The following is a 19,718-nucleotide window of genomic DNA, read 5'->3' on the forward strand; positions in this document are numbered from 1 at the left end:
ACTCAAATTGAAACAGCCTGAACCTGTGTTTAAAAAGTTCATTTATAGCAGTGAAACGTTTTTGGATAGAGCTGAGTCTGTCACAAGGCTGTGAGTACTGAAAAGGAAGGAAGAAGGTGGACTGTTTTGCTGTCGTTTGCTGTTTCTGGCTGAGTGAACAGATGACACTGGGCTCTGTGGGCTGTGATAAGTTGTCTGGTGTACCGTCTGTGATAGATTCTTATTTTGTACGTTTTTGCCAGACTTTCCCAGCTGAGCACTCTGGACACCAGAAGGTACCGCAAGAAGTCTAATAAGAAAGATGATTACTCTTACAAATACTGTTTAGATTCTCATGCCGGAACTTTTTTGTTCAGAACTGTGTGAAATAAGATTGCCACTGTTTGGTTAAAGTATTTAGGTCATGGATGTTTGCAGCACTTGGTGAGATTTTGCATTTAGGCGTTGTTACGGCATTTTGAATTTAAGTTTGCTGTGATGAAAATCTGGGACGAGGTATAAAAGAAGCTGTTTCACAAAAATGACATAGGGCTTAATATAGACCCTTGAGGGACACCATCGGATATGGATGTAGAGTAGGAACACTGTTAACATCTGTCCTGGAGGTAGAATTCAAACCAGTGAAGGCTCTAGCCTGAGTGCCAACACCATGCTTAAGGTGGTCAAGCAGGATGGAATGATTCACTGTGTCGACAGCAGCACATCGATCTAAAATAATTTAGAAATGTAAAAATCAAATCATTTCCAGAGTCACTGTCAGTGGGATCTATATCATTCTTGCTGAGTCTTCCACATCCGATATTTGGAACATGGGCAGTATAATCTCACTTTTGCAAACTGTTAAACCATTGCACTTGAATATTAGTACTTCATTATGAAGATGTTCTGCACTTCCATGCTGTCCCATCATGCTGTGTGCTTTAATGACAAGGTCCACAAGAAATCTGCGCCCAAATACTCACATTAAAGTATTTTCTTTCACGTCTCTATAGTGTGCACTTCATGCATTCTCTGTGCTTAGTTTTTTCAGCCTGAAGCCAAATTAAACTTTCATTATAAGCGGAAGTATGAGTGCTGTAGTTTATTTTGAAACCTGTTCCAGGAAGTCCCATCATTTCATTGTGTCTAACTTTGCGCTGACAGGCAGGACGGAGCTGACGGTGACAGGCAGCAGATTATACACGGAAAAGGAGAAGAAATCATCCGTCAGCTCAAGATCTCAAAGCAGGTGGAATATTAAAAGTTGAACAGGTGTATGACAACAAAATGCTGATCACAGATCTGCAGTTAATACACTTTATTGGTTAATTTGTGAGGAGCGCAGATGATAACGGTTCTACAAAGACGGAAGAAGTTGAGGTGATGGGGAAACGAAATTAGACAAAAGCAAAGAACATGTGAGGACAAGGGACACGGTTTTAATGTTCAGTGTAAACGCAGTAACTTTTTATTCTTTACCATGCATAAGAAGTGGATCCGCCGGAGGCTGCCCGTCTTGATTTTCACCTTCTTCATCGTTGTATATGTGGATTTTCAATTACGCACCAGCAGCCTTCCCAAATTTAGTGTGGTCAACCATCCGTCACCTGGTGCAGACCACCGCACCTTCCAGCGGACTGCATCCTCGGCCAAGGACGCACAGAGCCCGTCTGATAACAGCAGCAGCAGCGGTGGCAACAGACAGGTAGTCGGAGGACACGCAGGACACGCAGGACACGCAGCCACAGAGACAACCACACGCGTCACACAACCACAACTGAAGCAGGAGGACATCTTCATCGCTGTGAAGACCACCGGGAAGTTTCACAGGACGCGTCTTGCGCTCCTTTTGGAGACGTGGATCTCCAGAACTAAGGCGCATGTGAGTCTCTGTTGTGTGTGAGCTGGTACAGGCTGCTCTGATTCACACACTCTGCTGCTTTTATTCAAAGCCTTTTGCACCATTAAGATAGAACACCAGCAGAATCCATCCTGAAGCCTTTCCTTGTACATCCCCATCTGGATTCACACACGTGGGCTTCTGATATAACTGAATAACAAATGATCATATTAACAAGTCCTAAGAAACAGGTTCTTTAACAGGTTCATCTAACAGATTTATACTCATGTGAAAGTTAATCAGAGACAACTTTCTAGAATTGTGTCCATATCTTCCACACACTAAGGTTTTGGGCAGTCCACTTCACTTTTAGTCAGAATTTACATTTATTTTATGGGAAAATCAAACATCTGTCTCATAATTACACTTTTCAGAGGGCTTGTGCTGTCGGCCTGATGATAAAGCGAAATAACCACTTCCTTCTTGCTCTTTGCTAAAACTCACGTCTTTGTTCATTTTATACCAACTAAAACGAGTCTTTACAAAGCAGTACCAGGAGAGGCTATTTCTTGTCTTCTTACATTAACTATCTGGAGTCTCAGCAGGTTAAAACTCACAGTTAGATGAGACTTTTCAGATTTCTCGTTAACTTGTTAACAGATAAGCTGTTTCCTCGTTTTCAGTTTTTGTGTACAGATAAGGGACACCTCTGTATTTAGCAAACAGTAATGCTCCAAGTGCACAAGTGTATGTCCCAACATGTCAAACAATTACTTTACACGTATGATGGAGGCTTTTACATTGATTTCAAGTCAGAATTAGATTTTCCTTATAAGACCTCTGGTATGGAGTTCTAATCTCAGACAGGTCCATGTTTGCATTGACTTCCATCCTAATTCAAGTCAAATGTGTCATATTAGCATCTCTTTATCTTGAACATAGTTTGCTTCCCTTTGTGAAATGGGAGCAGAGGTGTTTTTATTTTCTTGCTTCTTCTTCCGTTCAGAAAAACTTGTAAAGAACTGCTGACGTTATTTTTAGAGAGGAGGAGGAAGACACTGATAGAGTTTTCATTTCTCTTATAATAAAACCAACCCACAAGTGTTTTGCCTTTTAGACACACAAAGATTCAAATACAGAAGCAGCAATACAAGTAAAGACACACACACACACACACACACACACAGGAAACTGCGCAGGCAGGTTGTCTGGGTCAGAGGGAAGCAGCCGCTGTGTAGTGACTTTGTTAACAATACTGGAACGGAAACTGGTCATAGAACAGGAAGTGGAGAAGGCATATTGCAGAACGAACGTCATCTCACCTCCACCCCCCTCACACACACACACACACACACACACACACACACACACACACACACACACAGACTGTTTGTGTGTGTCTTTGTGCTAGTGTGTTAGTCTGTTAGCGTATTGGCGGGTTAATATTTACAGCTGTGACTGATGGACTGATGATTGTTACAGTATTTGGACATAAATTTAAAAAGTATTGGACAAACTTTTGGTCATGAGGTTTGTTCATTCGATTAAACCTTTTATTTATCTGACAAGTGCTAACCAACTAAATTTTATTTAGAGAATAATAACTTTTTCACACTCACAAAAGCAGGGACACAGGCAAAAAAATAATAATATAACGCCGTTCTAGAGGAATCCAAATTAGCATCCACCAAAGGTTCAGCATTTGCAGGTGAAGATGGGTCGTAGCCCGCTAATTTACCAAGGCAGAGAATTCTCCATTAGTTCAAAAAGAGAATTCTTCGATGCAAGATTAGAAAGAATTTCACCATCTACAGTAGAGAATATTGTCCAGTAAAACGTCCTCGTGGCCAAAACCACTGTTGAATGTTCAGTACGTGACCTTACATGTGAAATTATCATGTTATAGTGATGATGATGAAGAAAAACACAAAAAACAGCATGAGTCATGGTACAGTGGTGTGAAGGTACCATGCTCAAGAGACTGCTGCCATTAAGGTAACGTCTTTACTGGTGAGTCAGTGGAAACTCATTCTGCACGTGCTTAGAGGCTTTCGTATGTTCTTGACTGACCTGCCTACAGTCCAGATCCATCACCTGCTGAAAATGTAGATCACATCATGAAGAGGAGAATCAGACAACAGTGTCAAAAACTGGATCCAGCAAAAATCAGCAAATACTCCACTTGTAAAACTGAAACAATTAGTATCCTCACTTCCCAAACGTAACATAAACCTTATTATGGGCTGCCTGCTGGTAGTCAATAGTACCATTCTCCTCAGCGTGTTGTGTTATAAAATGTTGTGTTTGGCCTCAGAGGAGCATTTAACTTACTTAACTTAAGCAGCTGATACTGAATTTAAACAAGTGAATGATTGATGGTCAATGGTAATTATAGGTATTTATGTTATTATGACTGACAGTAAAAAGAGCTGAAAACAAAGAGAGAAAAAGGAAATGTGGGATCTTGATAAACAGCATCCGGTGAAAGGAAATCTGAGAATCTGATTTGTTCTTTCAGAATAAACCAAAAAGGTTAAATGTTGAATGAGGAAACGGGTCAGTAAACTCCTGAATGCAGGACAGAGGAACGATTCTAGCTCAACGTATACAGGGCTGATTGACTGTTGCAGTTGTAGTTCACTTATTACAATAGTTCTACAACACCTTAAAACAGCTGCATTCATATTCTCTTAAATATACATGGAGCATCATGGGTCAACGGCTCAGATCCCTACATCTACACATAGAAAGTAATCAAATGGTTTTCTCTCCACCCTCAGCACAGACTCTCAGCAACGTTCCCTTGAGGCACCTCAAAGTGCCCCAGTGGAACACGACTCCAAATGCCAGATTGGAAAGACAGATTCCCCATCACACAGCCAAGACATCACTAAAATATAGATCAAAAAACGCTCCTGAGATATATTACCTTCATTTTGTGCTACGGGGCGGTACAAATCTTTCTTATTGTCCCTTTAACTGTGTGAGAAACATGCTGGGATTTATGCGTTCCTGCCTGACCTCAGTGAAACATCCTCTCAAACTGTGTTTATGAGCCACACAGTCCGACATGTTGGCTTGTCAGACCAGGCTTAGTGATTTCAGTGCCGCTAGTTCAGTGTGAGTTATGAGCAGACGATGACGACTCAGTCTCAAGGGGTTTTACTGTTAGGAGGTGGTGGTGGTTATCCTGGTGATTGTGGTGATGAGAATTGATCCAGGTATCTCATTACTCCTCCTCCTATGTCAGTGATGGAGGGACGAGAGGGAGAGGTGGAAACAAGGTTAAAGCAGGGTTTTTAGGAAAAGGAGTGAGAGAAGAGGTTGAAATTAAAACGACTGAGGGGAAGATAAAACTGTTAAAGAGAGAGAACTCAACAAAACTGTATTTAAAGAAGGAACGCGACGACGTCATATTTATCCAGTAACACCATGAATCTGGAAGCTGTGCTGAGTAAGGGTTCAAGGTTCAGTGTGTTGTCCAGATCTCTGTTTATTGTTATTGTTCAGATTTATTTATTTATTTTTGGTCATGTTACATTACACCGAGGTCCCTGCACATGTAGGGACCCACCGTTCACTCAGACTGTGAATATCACAGTTACATATCTAAACCTCTCTACACAGAGCAGCTCTGTCACCCTCTGCTGGCTGACTGCACAACAGTTCCCAGTCACAATTCCACGTTTCTTCTCTGTCCATGGTCCTGTTGCTGACATTTTACCCATCAAAAGGTTACGATATCAAAAGCTTGGCTGCCGTTCTTATACGAGGACAGACCACCAGCTTCTTTGAAGGGTATTCCCGGTTGACATTTGTGTAATCACATCATGTAATTCATGGATTACTGTCGGTAACTGGTTCTAGCTGTCAGGGAGTCTGGAAAACATGTCTGCACAGCTCTTAATGACATTTTTAACATCAAGTTTGATCTCAGTGTATCTAATATCATTGTGATGTAGACGTGTGTTGTTGCCACACACTGGAGCTCATTTAAAATAGTTTTAAAAGTATGCATATTTAATGTTCAATACATAATATATTTCCAAGAGCTGTATAAAACACGAGTCAACATCTGTGTCTGTCTTTTCTATCAGGCATTTGTTGCACTCTGAGGTTGTTTAGACTTGAACAGGTAACATATCTCATCAACACTGTCCCACGAGTTCAACCAGTGGCGTGTTAGTCAGCAGGTACTAAACAACCTCAGAGTGCAACAAATGCTGACTAACACGCCACTGGTTGAACTCGTGGGACAGTGTTGATGAGATATGTTACCTGTTCAAGTCTGTTACAAACAGTCTCCATTCAGAACAGACTCATGCACCTTACATTTTAAAATCTTTCCAGTGAGGTTTCTGCTTGATGAAAATGACCCAGGGTTTCAGCTCGTGGTGCAAATTTGTGGTGATTTTAGTGAATTCTAAGGGGATTTTAAGTTTTAAGAATTTTAACTAACTAATTTTTTCTACACAAGTCATCACTAACATGGGGTTTATTTGATTGTGGATTTACTTATGAATTAAATAGTGTTAAAACAGCAATTAAAAAATTACATGACACTGTTCTGAGACTGTGTAAGTTAGTTATTGTGTTGAAGATTTTCATGGGACATGATACAGTTTGGTAAAGTAACTTGTGGACTAGGAGAAATTACTTGATTATATATATATTTTTAAGGCCCTAATAAATGTTAAGGACAAAATAATTAATTCATGACTATTATACCTTTGTGTGAAGCTAGTATAGTAATAGTAATAATAATATAATAGAAGAAAACGTAATTATTTCAAAATAATAATTGCTGCTTGAGATGTTCAACATCATTTAATTGCTAAATTTTACACTCTTTCACCACCAGAGGCCAGTATAGTACATTATCAATCTATCTATCTATCTATCTATCTATCTATCTATCTATCTATCTATCTATCTATCTATCTATCTATCTATCTATCTATCTGTCTGTCTGTCTGTCTGTCTGTCTGTCTGTCTTGGGCTGTGAGAGAACTAATACTAAGGTGAGCAGTATGCCAGTGTGTGTGATCCCAGAGTTATTTGACTCATATATCTGCCACAGAACAAATTGACTGAGCCATATAGTGCCCCTCTGACCACTCTGGGTCATAAATGTGTGTTTGTGTGTGCGTGTGTGTGTGCCGTGCTTCTGTGTTTTACCTCACAGCGGGGAACCTTGTTTTTGTCACATCGAATTTGCTCCATTTAAAATGATATTGATCCCATGACTGTTGGAGTGTGTTGGTGTGTGTCCACTCTCTAATGAAGCTGTTTTCAGGATGTGTTTTTGGGCAGAAGAAGAAGAACAGACATAATCCAAGTTGTTGAGTTGAAATCTCTTTGTTTTTCTGTGTTTTTGTCTAGACATTCATTTTCACAGACACAGAAGATGAAGACTTTAGTTCAGACGGTGAGTTACAATTCAGAATCTAATTAATGGGAAAACTTTTGGGGAAAAACCTTTCTGATTCCTGTTCCTGACAGTGCCCCCGTGCACACCAACCAGATCCCTAACAAGCTACTCCTCTCAGTTTAGTGTGAATTTAGTGTGAAGGTTAACATGACTAACCTTCACAGACGCCAGATCATCCATCATCTTTGAGCTGAATTCACTGTTTGCGAGGCCGTGACCCTCTTAGTTGTTGATGCCAAACTTTCCCCTGTAGAAAGCTAGAAATAAAAGCAATGAAAGGCAAGTTCTCATTAGTACTGTGCTTCCTTTTCTTTAATTGTGCTTCTTCTTTCTTTCTCCCTTTTTTCCCGTCTGTCCAGGTTACAACATGGTGGTAACGGACTGCCAGTCAGATCACAGCCAGCAGGCTCTGTCCTGCAAGATGTCTGCCGAGTACGACGGCTTCATGGCCTCAGACAAGCGGTGAGACACTTTAAAGGGTTCATCTATCATCCACTGGATTGGAAGAAGAGATTAAAATGAAAGATGTTAATGATCAACGTGGGGAAACTGGGCAGCTGCAGCAACAGATAGTGAAACTAGAAAGTGAAGGAATAGATAATAATGCATGTAATGGTTATAAAAGCAAACTGTTTGTAGGTGGATAATACCAGGAGTAGAACGTATTCTTATAGAACCCCATTTTGTAAAACATGATGTTAGAGGAAATGTTAGGAAACACTTTGAGTTATTTGGATTTGTTCTACTCATGGCTTGAATCGAACTCACGACGCTGCTTGAGGCTGTCATACTGCCCAGTGCTGATATTTGGTCATATTTTTGATTTGTGGAAAATACAATGAAGCTCAACAGCTTGTGTTTGGTGTCTGGCTAATGCAGAGACTGCTGTCTTGCTATTAAGAGAGGAAATGAAAAAGCGTTTCATTTCTGTTCCAACCCCCACTTTGTTATTTGGACTGAAAGAGAAAGTGAGGCTGTTTGGTTTGGAAGGAAGTCTTTTTGTATTGTTAGACGGCCATTAGGATGGCAGAGGAATCAAGACAGCTTTGTCATTTGGGCTCTGATCTTGTTTTAAGAGTCTGTTTGGTTTGGAAAGGAGCTTTGACATCATGTCCAGCTATTAGAGCGGTCTACAAAATCAAACAGCTTGATCATTCATAGAGTAATAAAGTTAGAATGTGTGCTGTGACAGTCTTGTTTAAAACTGTACTGAGATCAGTGAGTGTAGGGACACACTACACAACCCTGTCAGTTTTCCATAGCAGGTTTACAGGGTGATTTTTAACTTGATATATGAAAAGACTGGCAGTAGAAACACTGTGAAAACTATTGAACTATTATTATCACGTGCAGCTGATGTGATGGGATCCTCTGACTCTGATTTTCACTCTCCTAAGCAGCAGACAGCTACACTGTAGAGCTTTGCTGTGATGAAGAGCAGCGCTGCAACAACAGCAGATTGAGCTGCAAAAACTACAGAAATCAATAAAAAAGGATGAGATTGTTATTGGCTTTATTTCAGCTGATACCAGTGCTTTTAATAGGCCCAGATCGGTGCTGATTTGGCACGAGACATATGAGCAAGTTCCATTAATTGAACAAGATCCTGGCTTATAAAAATAAACAGTAATTAAACCCAGAGTGTAAAATATTAGATCACAGATGCAGGCAACATGTTTTTCATGAGTTTTAGTAATTATTTCCTGTTTTCCGACAGACACACGCTGATTAACAGGATGCACTAGTACAAAAACACCAGCACAACGATAAACTAGAAACTTTTAATGTTTTTTTTAAGAGTTAGAGTTTTGTGTTATACGTCATCCAGCTCAGGTCATTTTCAGGTTTGTGGGAACTGCTGTTAAATGTGCAAGAATGAAAACAACATGGAGAAAAGCTGGTTTTTAATCTGCACGCTTTATCTGTACTGCAGGTGGTTTTGTCATGTGGATGATGATAACTATGTGAACCCAGAGGCTCTACTCTCCCTGCTCTCAGCCTTCCCCCAGGACGGCGACATCTACGTGGGCAAACCCAGCTTGGACAAGCCCATCACTGCTCATGAGCTGCTGGAGGGCAACAAAACGGTATCACACCACAGTCTGTTTAAATTACCAGCAGACGAGTTTTAGGGTTTCTTGACATCAGTCACACTGAAGCTGGTCTTGAGATACGCTGAGGTCAACAGCTGTGATAGCTGGGTGTGGTCAGAAGAAAGTCACACATATTTTACCCACAACAGAAACAGATATATATTCTACATAGTGTGGTAGTTCAGCAGTTTTGATCAATGTTTTAGTGAGTCACTATTACAAATGACACTCTGTGATAATATTCAACACTTCAAATGTGCCCATTTTTCATGCTAAAAAAATTATGAGTGCTCATTGTTTCCCCAGAGAGTTTCTTCTCTGCAGGACTGAAAAATCCTCTGAAACGGCATTTACACCACAGCACAATATAACTCCCCTGAAACCCAGAGTGAATTTAATTTATGTGGACCGATATCTCTTTAAGGCAGGTGTGACCCCTCTGACATACATTAATGTCTTCAACACAACTCCACAGATTTATTTTTTTCTAGCTGTGTTGCCTCCTGAGATTATTTATCTCCTTTTCATCTGGAATTTTTTGCTTCTTCTTTTTCTTCACTGATTACTTACATATTTCTTCCATCCCAGAGGGCAGACTTGTTGTCATCCACTCGTTTCATTCACTTGTTTCTTTGTTTTTTTCCTCCTCATTTGTCTTTTTCTTCTCCACTGCATTTTCTGATGTTGCACTGCAGAAAGAAATAAACTGCATTAACTGCTGCTACACATAACTACACATCTCACAACTTTAATTTTCCAACTCTTTGACCCCTGCAAAATGTAAATTACCTTGTGGTTGCATGGTGCTGACCGTCATTAAACACTGTTTTAGGAAACCCAGTAAATTTAACTTAGAGCCAGTAGCTCTATGTGTAAAAGCACCACTTTCAATCAGTTGAATGGAGAGAGTCTATGAACATGTGATCGAAATCTGCAGCAATCAAACAAGAATGAAAATATAATGAATATGAATGAAAACAAACACATTTGTCCTGAAAACTGTCCCTGTTCACCGAACAGATCAGCTTCTCTTGGTTCATCTCTGACACGTCTGGAGACAGTTAGCCACCTCAGAGGTGCTGTGGAGATTGAACGCCTCTGTAGCGTTTGTATGCTTCTGCTTTGAGTTCAGTTTTATTTAAAATAGGTGGTTTACGTAACTGCATCAGCAAGTTTATCTACTGTTGCATAAAATCTTATCATGACTGGTTCTTACCCCAACCACAACCATCAGAACTAAATGCTCGACGCCAACTCTTTGTGCCGTAACACACTAAAGCAACTGTGCCTTCATCTGGCACTAGGAAATAACTCTCTGTATCTGTGGGAGGCACTAATCTGTATTTGCCAGTAAAAGAAATGAGAGCAGAATAAGAGCTTGGACTGCAGATGTACAAAACATAACCAAAATAGCATTTTCAGCCCCTCTCACTCACCACAGATGGTTTATAGCAAGACTATGACTGGAAAGACGGCCTGAATGGCACGAGGGTCTACTCTAAACTGAACATCCAATGAGAGCGGTCTCTGTCTCGCTGATGGAGTCTGCTGCTGGTTCAACATGTTGGATCGACTGAAGAGCCACTAACGGAGACACACAACGACAAACGGGTGTGTCATCGCCTTTACTCCAACTTAAAACTAATTCATACTACAACTCTAGATTGAAGTCTACACACGATGATGAGAATGAGCTAAACTCTGTCTATCTAACTCAAAATGAAGACGTGGGAATGTGGCTGTCAAACTGCAGGAGGTCAATAGTTATTCTTCAGAATACACATGCAGCTTTTTACAAGTGTGTGTGTGTGTGTGTGTGTGTGTCATTGAATTCACGCTCTTTACAGTAGGCTTAATGCTGCTATTGCGTTAAACTGCATCCTGATTCAAACAAGCTCTCTGAATAGCATGTCATCCTCTCTCTCTCTCCCTCCCTCCTCGCTGCACTTTTCAATCTCTCTTGCTCATTTTTTGAATGACTCGCTTCATCATCTCCATGTCACATTCTCTGCTCTGATTGCACCTATTTACTCTGAAAAATAGATCTTCTTCTAATGATCCCTGACTCTGCCTGTCTCTCTTCCAGTTCTCTACTGCTCTCTCTCTCTAACTTCTTTCTTTTTTCGTCATTTCCATCCTTTGCCGAGGTTGCATGGGAAACGGAGAAAACAAAATCTAATGTCAGGCTCCTTTCAGTCCACCTCTTTCGTTTTTCCACATCTTGGTGCCTATCTTTTCGATTTCCTGTCACTATTGTGAGACTTAGAACAGGAAAGCAGGAGGAAATAAAATCAAAGGGTAGGAAAGTAGTAAAGCAAATAACCTGCCTTTAGGACAAAAATAAAAATAGAAAAGCAACACAGGAAATGCAAAAGTGGTAGAAACAAAGGAAATGTACGTAAGAATAGGTAAACAGAAAAAAAAACAGGAAAAAGAAGTGGAAAATTGAAGGAAATGTGGAAGGAGGACGAAAGGAAAGTGAAATGAAGAGAAAGAGCAAAAATGTAAAGGAAATAAAACACTGTCAAACGGATTTGTCCAGCAATTACAGTGGGCATCAGAAAGATACGTTTCCTCTTTTCAAATATCAGCAACAGTTTATTCTGCAGGAAAAAAGGATTTTAAAAAACCCACAGACACACTTGAGAAATGGCTGAGAGCACAGTGGGTTCGGAGACGAGCGGCCAATCAATACCTGGAGGGAAACTAGAGACGAGAGGGAGAGAAAAGTATTACACTTTATTATTTAGGATCAGTCACAGAGGTGTTCTTTACTCTCCTCTGCATTTCTCACCTTGTCTTATTGTGTCTGCTGAGTGTTTCAACATGTAAGAGCAGTAAACAGCACCTAATGTGGGCACAAAACTTTACAGGGGTATCAGTCAAAGGCTCTTGCAGGTCGGGTCAGATCAGGTTTTTTTCAGAGCATTCTCTGAAACGCAGTTAAGTAAATGGAGCCAGAACACGTATGTTTGTGTAGCTCACTATGACTGTTTGCTGTTTGAGGTAAAACTAGTATTATCAAATTTAATCTGGATCACAATTAGACTGTGAAGAACCTGAGCCACTAAGCTGAAGTCAGGCATTTTACCGTGACAGAGTTCGACTGATGAACTTATGTCCATATCTGTGTGTGTGTGTGTTGTCACTCAGAGAGAAGTCCGGTTCTGGTTCGCCACAGGAGGCGCAGGATTCTGTCTAAGTCGACGGCTGGCAGAGAAGATGGTTCCCTGGGCCAGGTAACTAGAAGAACAGCCTACCTGTGTGTGTGTGCTTCATAATCATTAGTAAAAAAAAAAAAGGTTACAACAGCTTTGATGCCAATTCAATGTGACATAGAGCCCATAGACTACAAGTTGCATTTAACAACCTGTTTCTATTTTATGTTTCTAATTAAGTTTTCAACCCTGAGGTAGCTGCTATTTTTATTTCATGTCATAAAAATCAAAAAGAAACTTGAAAAACAGCCACACTGACACTTTATTTTGTTAAACAAGAACAAACTTTTCTATAATCGGGTGCTTTATGGAGGCTGCACATTGAGATTTGGGACCAATGAAGAACAAGCAAACTGTCATAGAGATTAGGGACCAGCATTGAAATCTGCTGTCTGATGTTTTTAACAAACACTTGAATGCACCAACAAAGTACAGCTTTCAAAATGCTCCCTTTCTTCAGCTGCATTTATCACCAACATAACTATGAAAAAAAAAAAGCTGGCTAAATGTTCACAGTGACAAATCACCAATCTAAAGTAAGGTTCAGGTCTCTGCAAGTTTATATTTATACTGCTCTCAAAGAACTGAGACTAATGGCTGCCTAGGGCCTGGAGGTAGGGAATCAATCTAAAAATTTACGGTGTTCTCTGGAAAAGGTCAGCAGTAAAGTGCACGCAGTAAGTAGTTAACTGGCCAAACCATGCTAAATCACGGACATTATCCTTTTAAGTTTAAAGTTAAAAGTTTCATAGTTTGAATTCTTGAAAGTTTCTGCCCTCATCACCAACATGGAATATAATTCAAATATTAAACTGGGCAAATCAAACATGTCTGACTGAAGCGCTTGTCTGTGGTCAGTTGTTTTGTGTTAAACATAAATCTGCAGTAATCAACACGTTTGTTTTTTTATCTTTTTATTTCAGCGGTCCGCAGTTTGAGAAAACGTCTGCAACCATCCGTCTCCCTGACGACTGTACGGTCGGCTTTATAGTGGAGAAGAGACTCGGCATCTCCATGGTTCACTGTCCTTTATTCCACTCCCACCTGGAAAACCTGCTGCTAGTCAGCCAAAGAAGCATTCACCATCAGGTAGTAACACACACACACACACACACACACACACACAGTAAATCATGCATTTCTTCATACTGTGTGTGTGTGTGTTCTCCTCTGCAGGTGACACTGAGTTATGGGATGTTTGAGAACAAGATGAACAGCATTGAGGTGAAGGGAAGCTTCTCTAAGGAGGACGACCCCTCCAGGTTTGTCTCTCACTCTATTAATTCTTCATAAATCAGGAGACGTGAGCAACGATTCTCTGCTCACATATCAGTGTGCATAACTCGTCAACCTTCAGTCAGCAGCTCCGTGACATTTCATGTATGTATGAGCTTTGGCTATTTCTGGAAACTGCCTGTCATCTCTTCATGTCTGTTGTGGAAGTTAGGGCATGATTTTTTGTTATGAAGCCATATAAATAAATATTAATAAGAACAATTTAAAAGATTTATTATACTTTAAACTAGACTAAGGTCTACAGTAGTCCTGTATTGTCAGAATCTGACAGCACTGAGTTCTAGATGTGTTCCAGCTCAGTCACTGCTTCAGATGCACGTTCATTAACAAGTTTTTAAATTTACAGAAAACCCCTAACCCTTCAGAGTCGTGAGCTGTTTTGGCAAAAATAGACCTGGCGAGTAGAGATGGTGGAGCTGTTGAGACACAGCCGGTGGACACACACACACACACACACACACACACACACACACGCACAAACTGGCTGCATTGGCAGCTAAATGTCTCAAAGCAGCTGCGATGGAGCCAGAACACAACACAGTGATCAGTGCATCCCATAATATGAAAGCAGTGGACGTGTTTGGTCCACACTAGAGGATTGTCAAATCTTAAGTCCTTTTAAAAACGAGCTACTCATGAAGACATGAAGATGTTTTGTGATTGTGATTCAGTGTTGAGGCCACATGTGGTTTCAGAGGAGCGATTACAGCGCGGGGGTGGGGGGGTTCTAGACACTTTTTATCTGCCTCCCAAATAAAAACATAGTAAAAGTAAAACATACGAAAGAGAGAGAAAGATATATAAATCAACAGTATGTTTCCCATCCTAGTCAAATGACGGTGAAAGCGTGCCATCATGTGCTATAACTAGCCTATCAGCTCGATGCTGTGGGGCCATCTATATTCTCTGTTTCATATCACGTGGATGAGGGGATGTTGGACATGTCTTGATCTGGGCCACAGTGTTGTAAAGACTCACTGACTTGCTACAAGAAGACACCTGTTTTAAATCTTAATTGTGCAAATGTGGAGATAAACACCTCTAACTGTGCTTCTGCATTGGATGAAAACTTCAAAATAATGAAATGATGCTTGTTTAATGTGGTTTAAAGAATCTTTTTGAAATCCACAGCACTCAGTTGTACTTCTCTGATGATCCGAGCTGAATATTTGATATCCCTGTAGCTGCGGTTCATCTTGTTTTCTGTTGAGTCGGAGATAAAAGCAATTTGATGTAACACACCGGAACGACAGATGTGTTTGTCTCGCCGAGTTTCCCTCTTCTTCTGCTGTAAGAACGTATCAACACAAATGCTCCACAGTGAGCTCTTTCCATTTGTTTCCGTCCGCTGGTGTTGCACAGAGTTACGTTCAACAATGCTGCAGCTTTAAAGGAACAGGTCAAATGTTCCCATGCTTAATTGTGATCACTGAGTGTCATAAAACCGTGCTGAGGTGGTAACGTAGTTCCACAGTGCAGTAGTTCTTAAATGGCGACGTGTTAGATACGGTATGTGCCGTCCCACTGCCCACTGTGGGGTTAACGAGTTCCTCTATAGCTTTTGAAACTGAGAGCAAAGGTTTCTCACCCATGTGCATCAGTGTGCATCATAGTGTTGAATCAAAAACTGTGCTCGGGGCCATACTGTATCTGGCAGCCGTGGAGCCACTAAAAGCAGAGAAAATCTGCTCTGTCAAGGCTAAAAATGGAGAATCTACTCACACCCTTTGCAAATAATTCTATACAGAATACTATATACACTTTCTCTGGTCTCTCTCCCACTAATTTCCATATAAAAGCACAACAAGCTTCAGTAAAAGCTTGTTAACCACAAACAAACAATCAAAGAGGAACAAAACCATAATCTCCTTGCCAGAGGGAACAAAAGTGAAGCTGCAGATATAACTGTATGACATCTTCATTAGGAGCTTCTGCCAGACTATTTTTAGCTCCTGTAGCTTTATCTTCTTTTGTAGTAGCAGATCATCTGTATCAGTACCGGCTGCTGATAGAGGACAATACAAAGTCACAGATAACTTAATGTCCTCTACAACACACACACACACATGCACACACACACACACATGCACACACAGTGCAATCTTGCAGTGACCCACCAGTTCACTGTGCATACCACAGAATATATGGACTTGACTAATGAGCAGCTTTTCTGTTCCCCTCATTGTAAAGTGACTGTCAGAGAGACTCGTGAAGCTGCTTCATCACTGTGTACACGGCTTTAAGTATCTGTAAGGTTGAGTTTTTTTAATTAGAGATTTCTTGACCAGAGCAATTATGCAAAACAGACTTAAAATTGGGCCTGGGTAAATAAAGTTAGCCTTATTTAGCCTTGAGAGTATCCAGGTGGTGTAGGGGTTTAGGATGATGAGGATGTAATTACATTGTCCATGATATGAGTGTGGCTGGGTTTATATCTTTCCTGTCACCAATTCACCATCACTACTATAAAAAATAGAAAACAATACATCATTTTTTATCCTGGTGCTGTAGTGGAATACCTTTGAAAGATTTACCCAAACTGCAAATAGTCCCTGTAACCAGCCTATATAAAGCACCTCTACTTACCCTCTGTGAGAAGTGGGTTGTCCGAGCTATGGCTGAAACACACAGTGACTGAGCACCACCTGGTTCTTCTGCTGGCTGACATGCAACAGAGTCAACAGAGCAGAATCACACGGTTTTGTTGTTGTGCTGTTTCTTCTACATGTTCTCCATCATCACAACAGTGACGTTACAATATAGTATAGAAAAAGCATAATATGCCCCATGTGATGAATGAACTACCTGTGACACATGTGGCGTGAAATATACAGTACTTTCATACTTCCAAATAAATATGTTTTCATAATCCTCATGCATAAAATGTGGAGAATGTAGAGGACACCGATGACTGATAGTTGCTGCTAAGAGTTTAAAAAATTAATCCCTTGTGTCGTCTACAGGTTTAAGACTGTCCACTGCATCCTGTATCCTTTCACCAGCTGGTGTCCCTGAACTCTTCACAGCAGACAACAACATCTAAAAACAAACGGGACAAGACATCACTGGATGACTGAAAACTGATGGATTAGTGTTCGGTGCAGATAATGGAACTGGAAAAGGAAATAAAGGATGGATTAGGCATTGGACGTTTGCACTTAGTCATCCTGTACCTGCTCACAAGGATGATGGGACGGAGGTGATAAAATAGTTGCATATCTACTCAGAGCATGAAGCGAGGGGGGTCTACTCTTCGGACAGATACACAAAGGAATAGTTTGGTCGTGAAGCACTGAAGACGAGACGAACTTGCACTTTTTACTGAGACTTCGTCAAGTTTTGTTGACAAACGGACAAAATGAAAAATGTACTTGTAATTTCTGTGCACTTTGATTTGATTAACATGTGTTTCTTATTTTCTCTCTTCCAAATCATCAACAAAATTTAAGTTGATGTTGATTAAAGCTGCCCCTGCAGGACCTGAATTATCCTCAGGTGGTGCTGAGGTCGAAATTGCTGAATTTATTTGAGCTTTTATTGATTGAATGTGTGTGTTTTATGAAGGAGAGGGTGTCCTTGTGCCGATGAAGGCTCCACACATTCAACCAAATCTGACCCACATCTCCCTTCGTTCCCAAACCTACTGTCCCCCCTCCCCCAAGTTTTTCTTGCTTCTTCCCTTCTTCCCTCCACCCCTCCATCTGTCTTCTTCCCTCCTCCTCCTTCCTCCCTCTGTCTCTCTGTTTACGCAGTATTCTCCACAAAATATGTGCCTGCTCCTTCAAGGCCATAGCTGGATGTAAAAGGAGCCTCTCATCTGCTTTGCCTCATTTATTTTTCTACCTTTAATTAAAAAAAAGCAACAACAAACCATTAAATGCACGAAAAAGATCGAGCTTAACGCACCTGAAATCTGCTCCCCGCCCTACCGATAAAATCAGTCTAAGGATAAGAATACATATTTCACATTGTTAGTATTGGAATAGGAGGTACAGGCTGTGTGCAAAGTACCTGCAGAGAGATGACACCGTGCTGCCGGCGGCTCGCAGGTTGCCTGTTTGCTGTGAATAGAGATGTGATGAATACCGGTATGCCGCTGAATGCTTCTGGGGATGACCTTGTGTGAAGTGCATAGAAAGTGGCTGAGAATATGTAGGAATGGCTGTGACACGTCTACACATGAATACTGAGACCCAACCTGTGGCATAAATGACACAAGATCACTGTGAATGTAAAAAAACAATGTACTGATGTGTTTACAGAGTGAAATATCATTATATTCTTACTTGTTTCTGCTTAAATAAAATGAAAGTATAATGATACACAGTGCTGAGAAGACGTGTAACATATGAAGGTTTATACTGTTGTTACATTAACTGGTCATAAGGTCTTATGTTAAGTGGAAATATTTCAGATTTTGCCTGATATCTACTGTGTGAACATGTAAGTGATCATTATTTTGTGAAACGTGTGATATTTTAATCACTGTCTTCAAGAGTAGTTAATAGTAGTTTTAACCCCTTGATCTCATCAGTGTGTGTTATAGTGAGGTATTTACATTCTGTTAGTCTACACCACAGTAACAGAACATCACATAGAAAACTTTATTGATTGGTCTTCCTGAAAAGCTGAAGTCTCGACTCACCTGTGTACTGACAGCTGCACCCGAGGTGGAACAACAGACCATTTTCTACTACAGGAACTTTTCCTGGGGATCAGGCACCTTTTAAAGAGCTTCACTCCTTTACTTAGATTTCCATTTGAGGAACGTATTTAGCTCCTTTTAAAACGTAAGCAGGCGGATTTTCTTAACCTTCCCAGGGCCTTGAGCCAGCTATAGAAGCAATAGCTATAGTTCCCCAGGAAAGATGCCTGGACTTTGGTTCCTGGGAAAGTAAAGTACCAGTAACATTTCAGTAGAACACACCTACTGATGGATGTATGAAATGTATTTACAGAACAGAGAACAGAAGTAACTGCTGCACTTTCTTCATTAAAATCGTCTTTTCTTCCATTTGATGCTGACATATTAGCATTTAATGGCTTTATCATTATGTGCATTCATGCATAATTTCTAGAACTGTCACAGTACTTTATCTACACCTCACATATTTTGTTACTGCTCATGCAAATGTAAAACTTTTAAGGATGGAAGTAATGTGTTTAGCGTGAGTGTCGTGATCTGTAGAACAGTAAAAGAGCTCAAAGATCTTGGTAGCACTTTACCTCTGATTGCACTCTGCAACTTAAAGTGGGGCAGTGTTTTTAATATATCTTATTACGATCACTGCAGCTGATACATATGAATAGCAATTAAATTTGTGTATATGTTGGAATGTGATTAGTTCAGACTTAACACAATTACAACTCCGGGTAATGAGCGGGGGCCCCAGATGTGCACCAACGTGTTTTAATTCTCCTTCATTACGCTCTCGCAGAACAGAGGCCTGTTTTGTTTTTACTTTGACTTTGCTGGTCAACTTTTTATGGTTCCTGATTAGCAGGAGGGGAAATATACATAAACAGTCAAATGGACAAAACTGAACTAGAAAGTCCAGAAAAGATTTTTGTCTTTCTGCAGTAAATGCTGTGACTGTTTTGTGATATTTGTGACAACTTTAGTGACTTGAAGAACCTTTAATGGACACGCACTGCACATACCCTACATCTTACATGTACGCATTTACACAGGCAGGGAGTAAGTGGAAATTATTTTCTTTTTCGCCCGCCTCCCCTGTGTTTGTCTCTGTCCCTTGTATAGTAGATTTATGACCTCAACTGTCCATAAACAGGACTAACTGTGGTAGCAGAGGACCAGGTCAATTGGAGCCAGAGCGTTAAAGCTGTCACAGGAATGCTCC

General features: G+C 40.5%; 1 protein-coding gene across 1 annotated transcript; it reads left to right on the forward strand.

Moving 5' to 3' along the window:
* Positions 1-253: 253 nt before the first annotated feature.
* Positions 254-18,853, forward strand: mfng (MFNG O-fucosylpeptide 3-beta-N-acetylglucosaminyltransferase). The gene is made up of 9 exons (XM_026359685.1): positions 254-275; positions 1,144-1,861; positions 7,202-7,247; positions 7,610-7,712; positions 9,184-9,337; positions 12,497-12,582; positions 13,485-13,650; positions 13,738-13,823; positions 16,821-18,853. The coding sequence occupies exons 2-9, from the start codon at positions 1,460-1,462 to the stop codon at positions 16,870-16,872; spliced, it is 1,095 nt and encodes a 364-aa protein (XP_026215470.1). The 5' UTR covers positions 254-275; positions 1,144-1,459; the 3' UTR covers positions 16,873-18,853.
* Positions 18,854-19,718: the final 865 nt, after the last annotated feature.

The sequence above is a fragment of the Anabas testudineus genome, chromosome 1 (genome assembly GCF_900324465.2).
Source record: "Anabas testudineus chromosome 1, fAnaTes1.2, whole genome shotgun sequence".
Classification (NCBI taxonomy): Eukaryota; Metazoa; Chordata; class Actinopteri; order Anabantiformes; family Anabantidae; genus Anabas; species Anabas testudineus.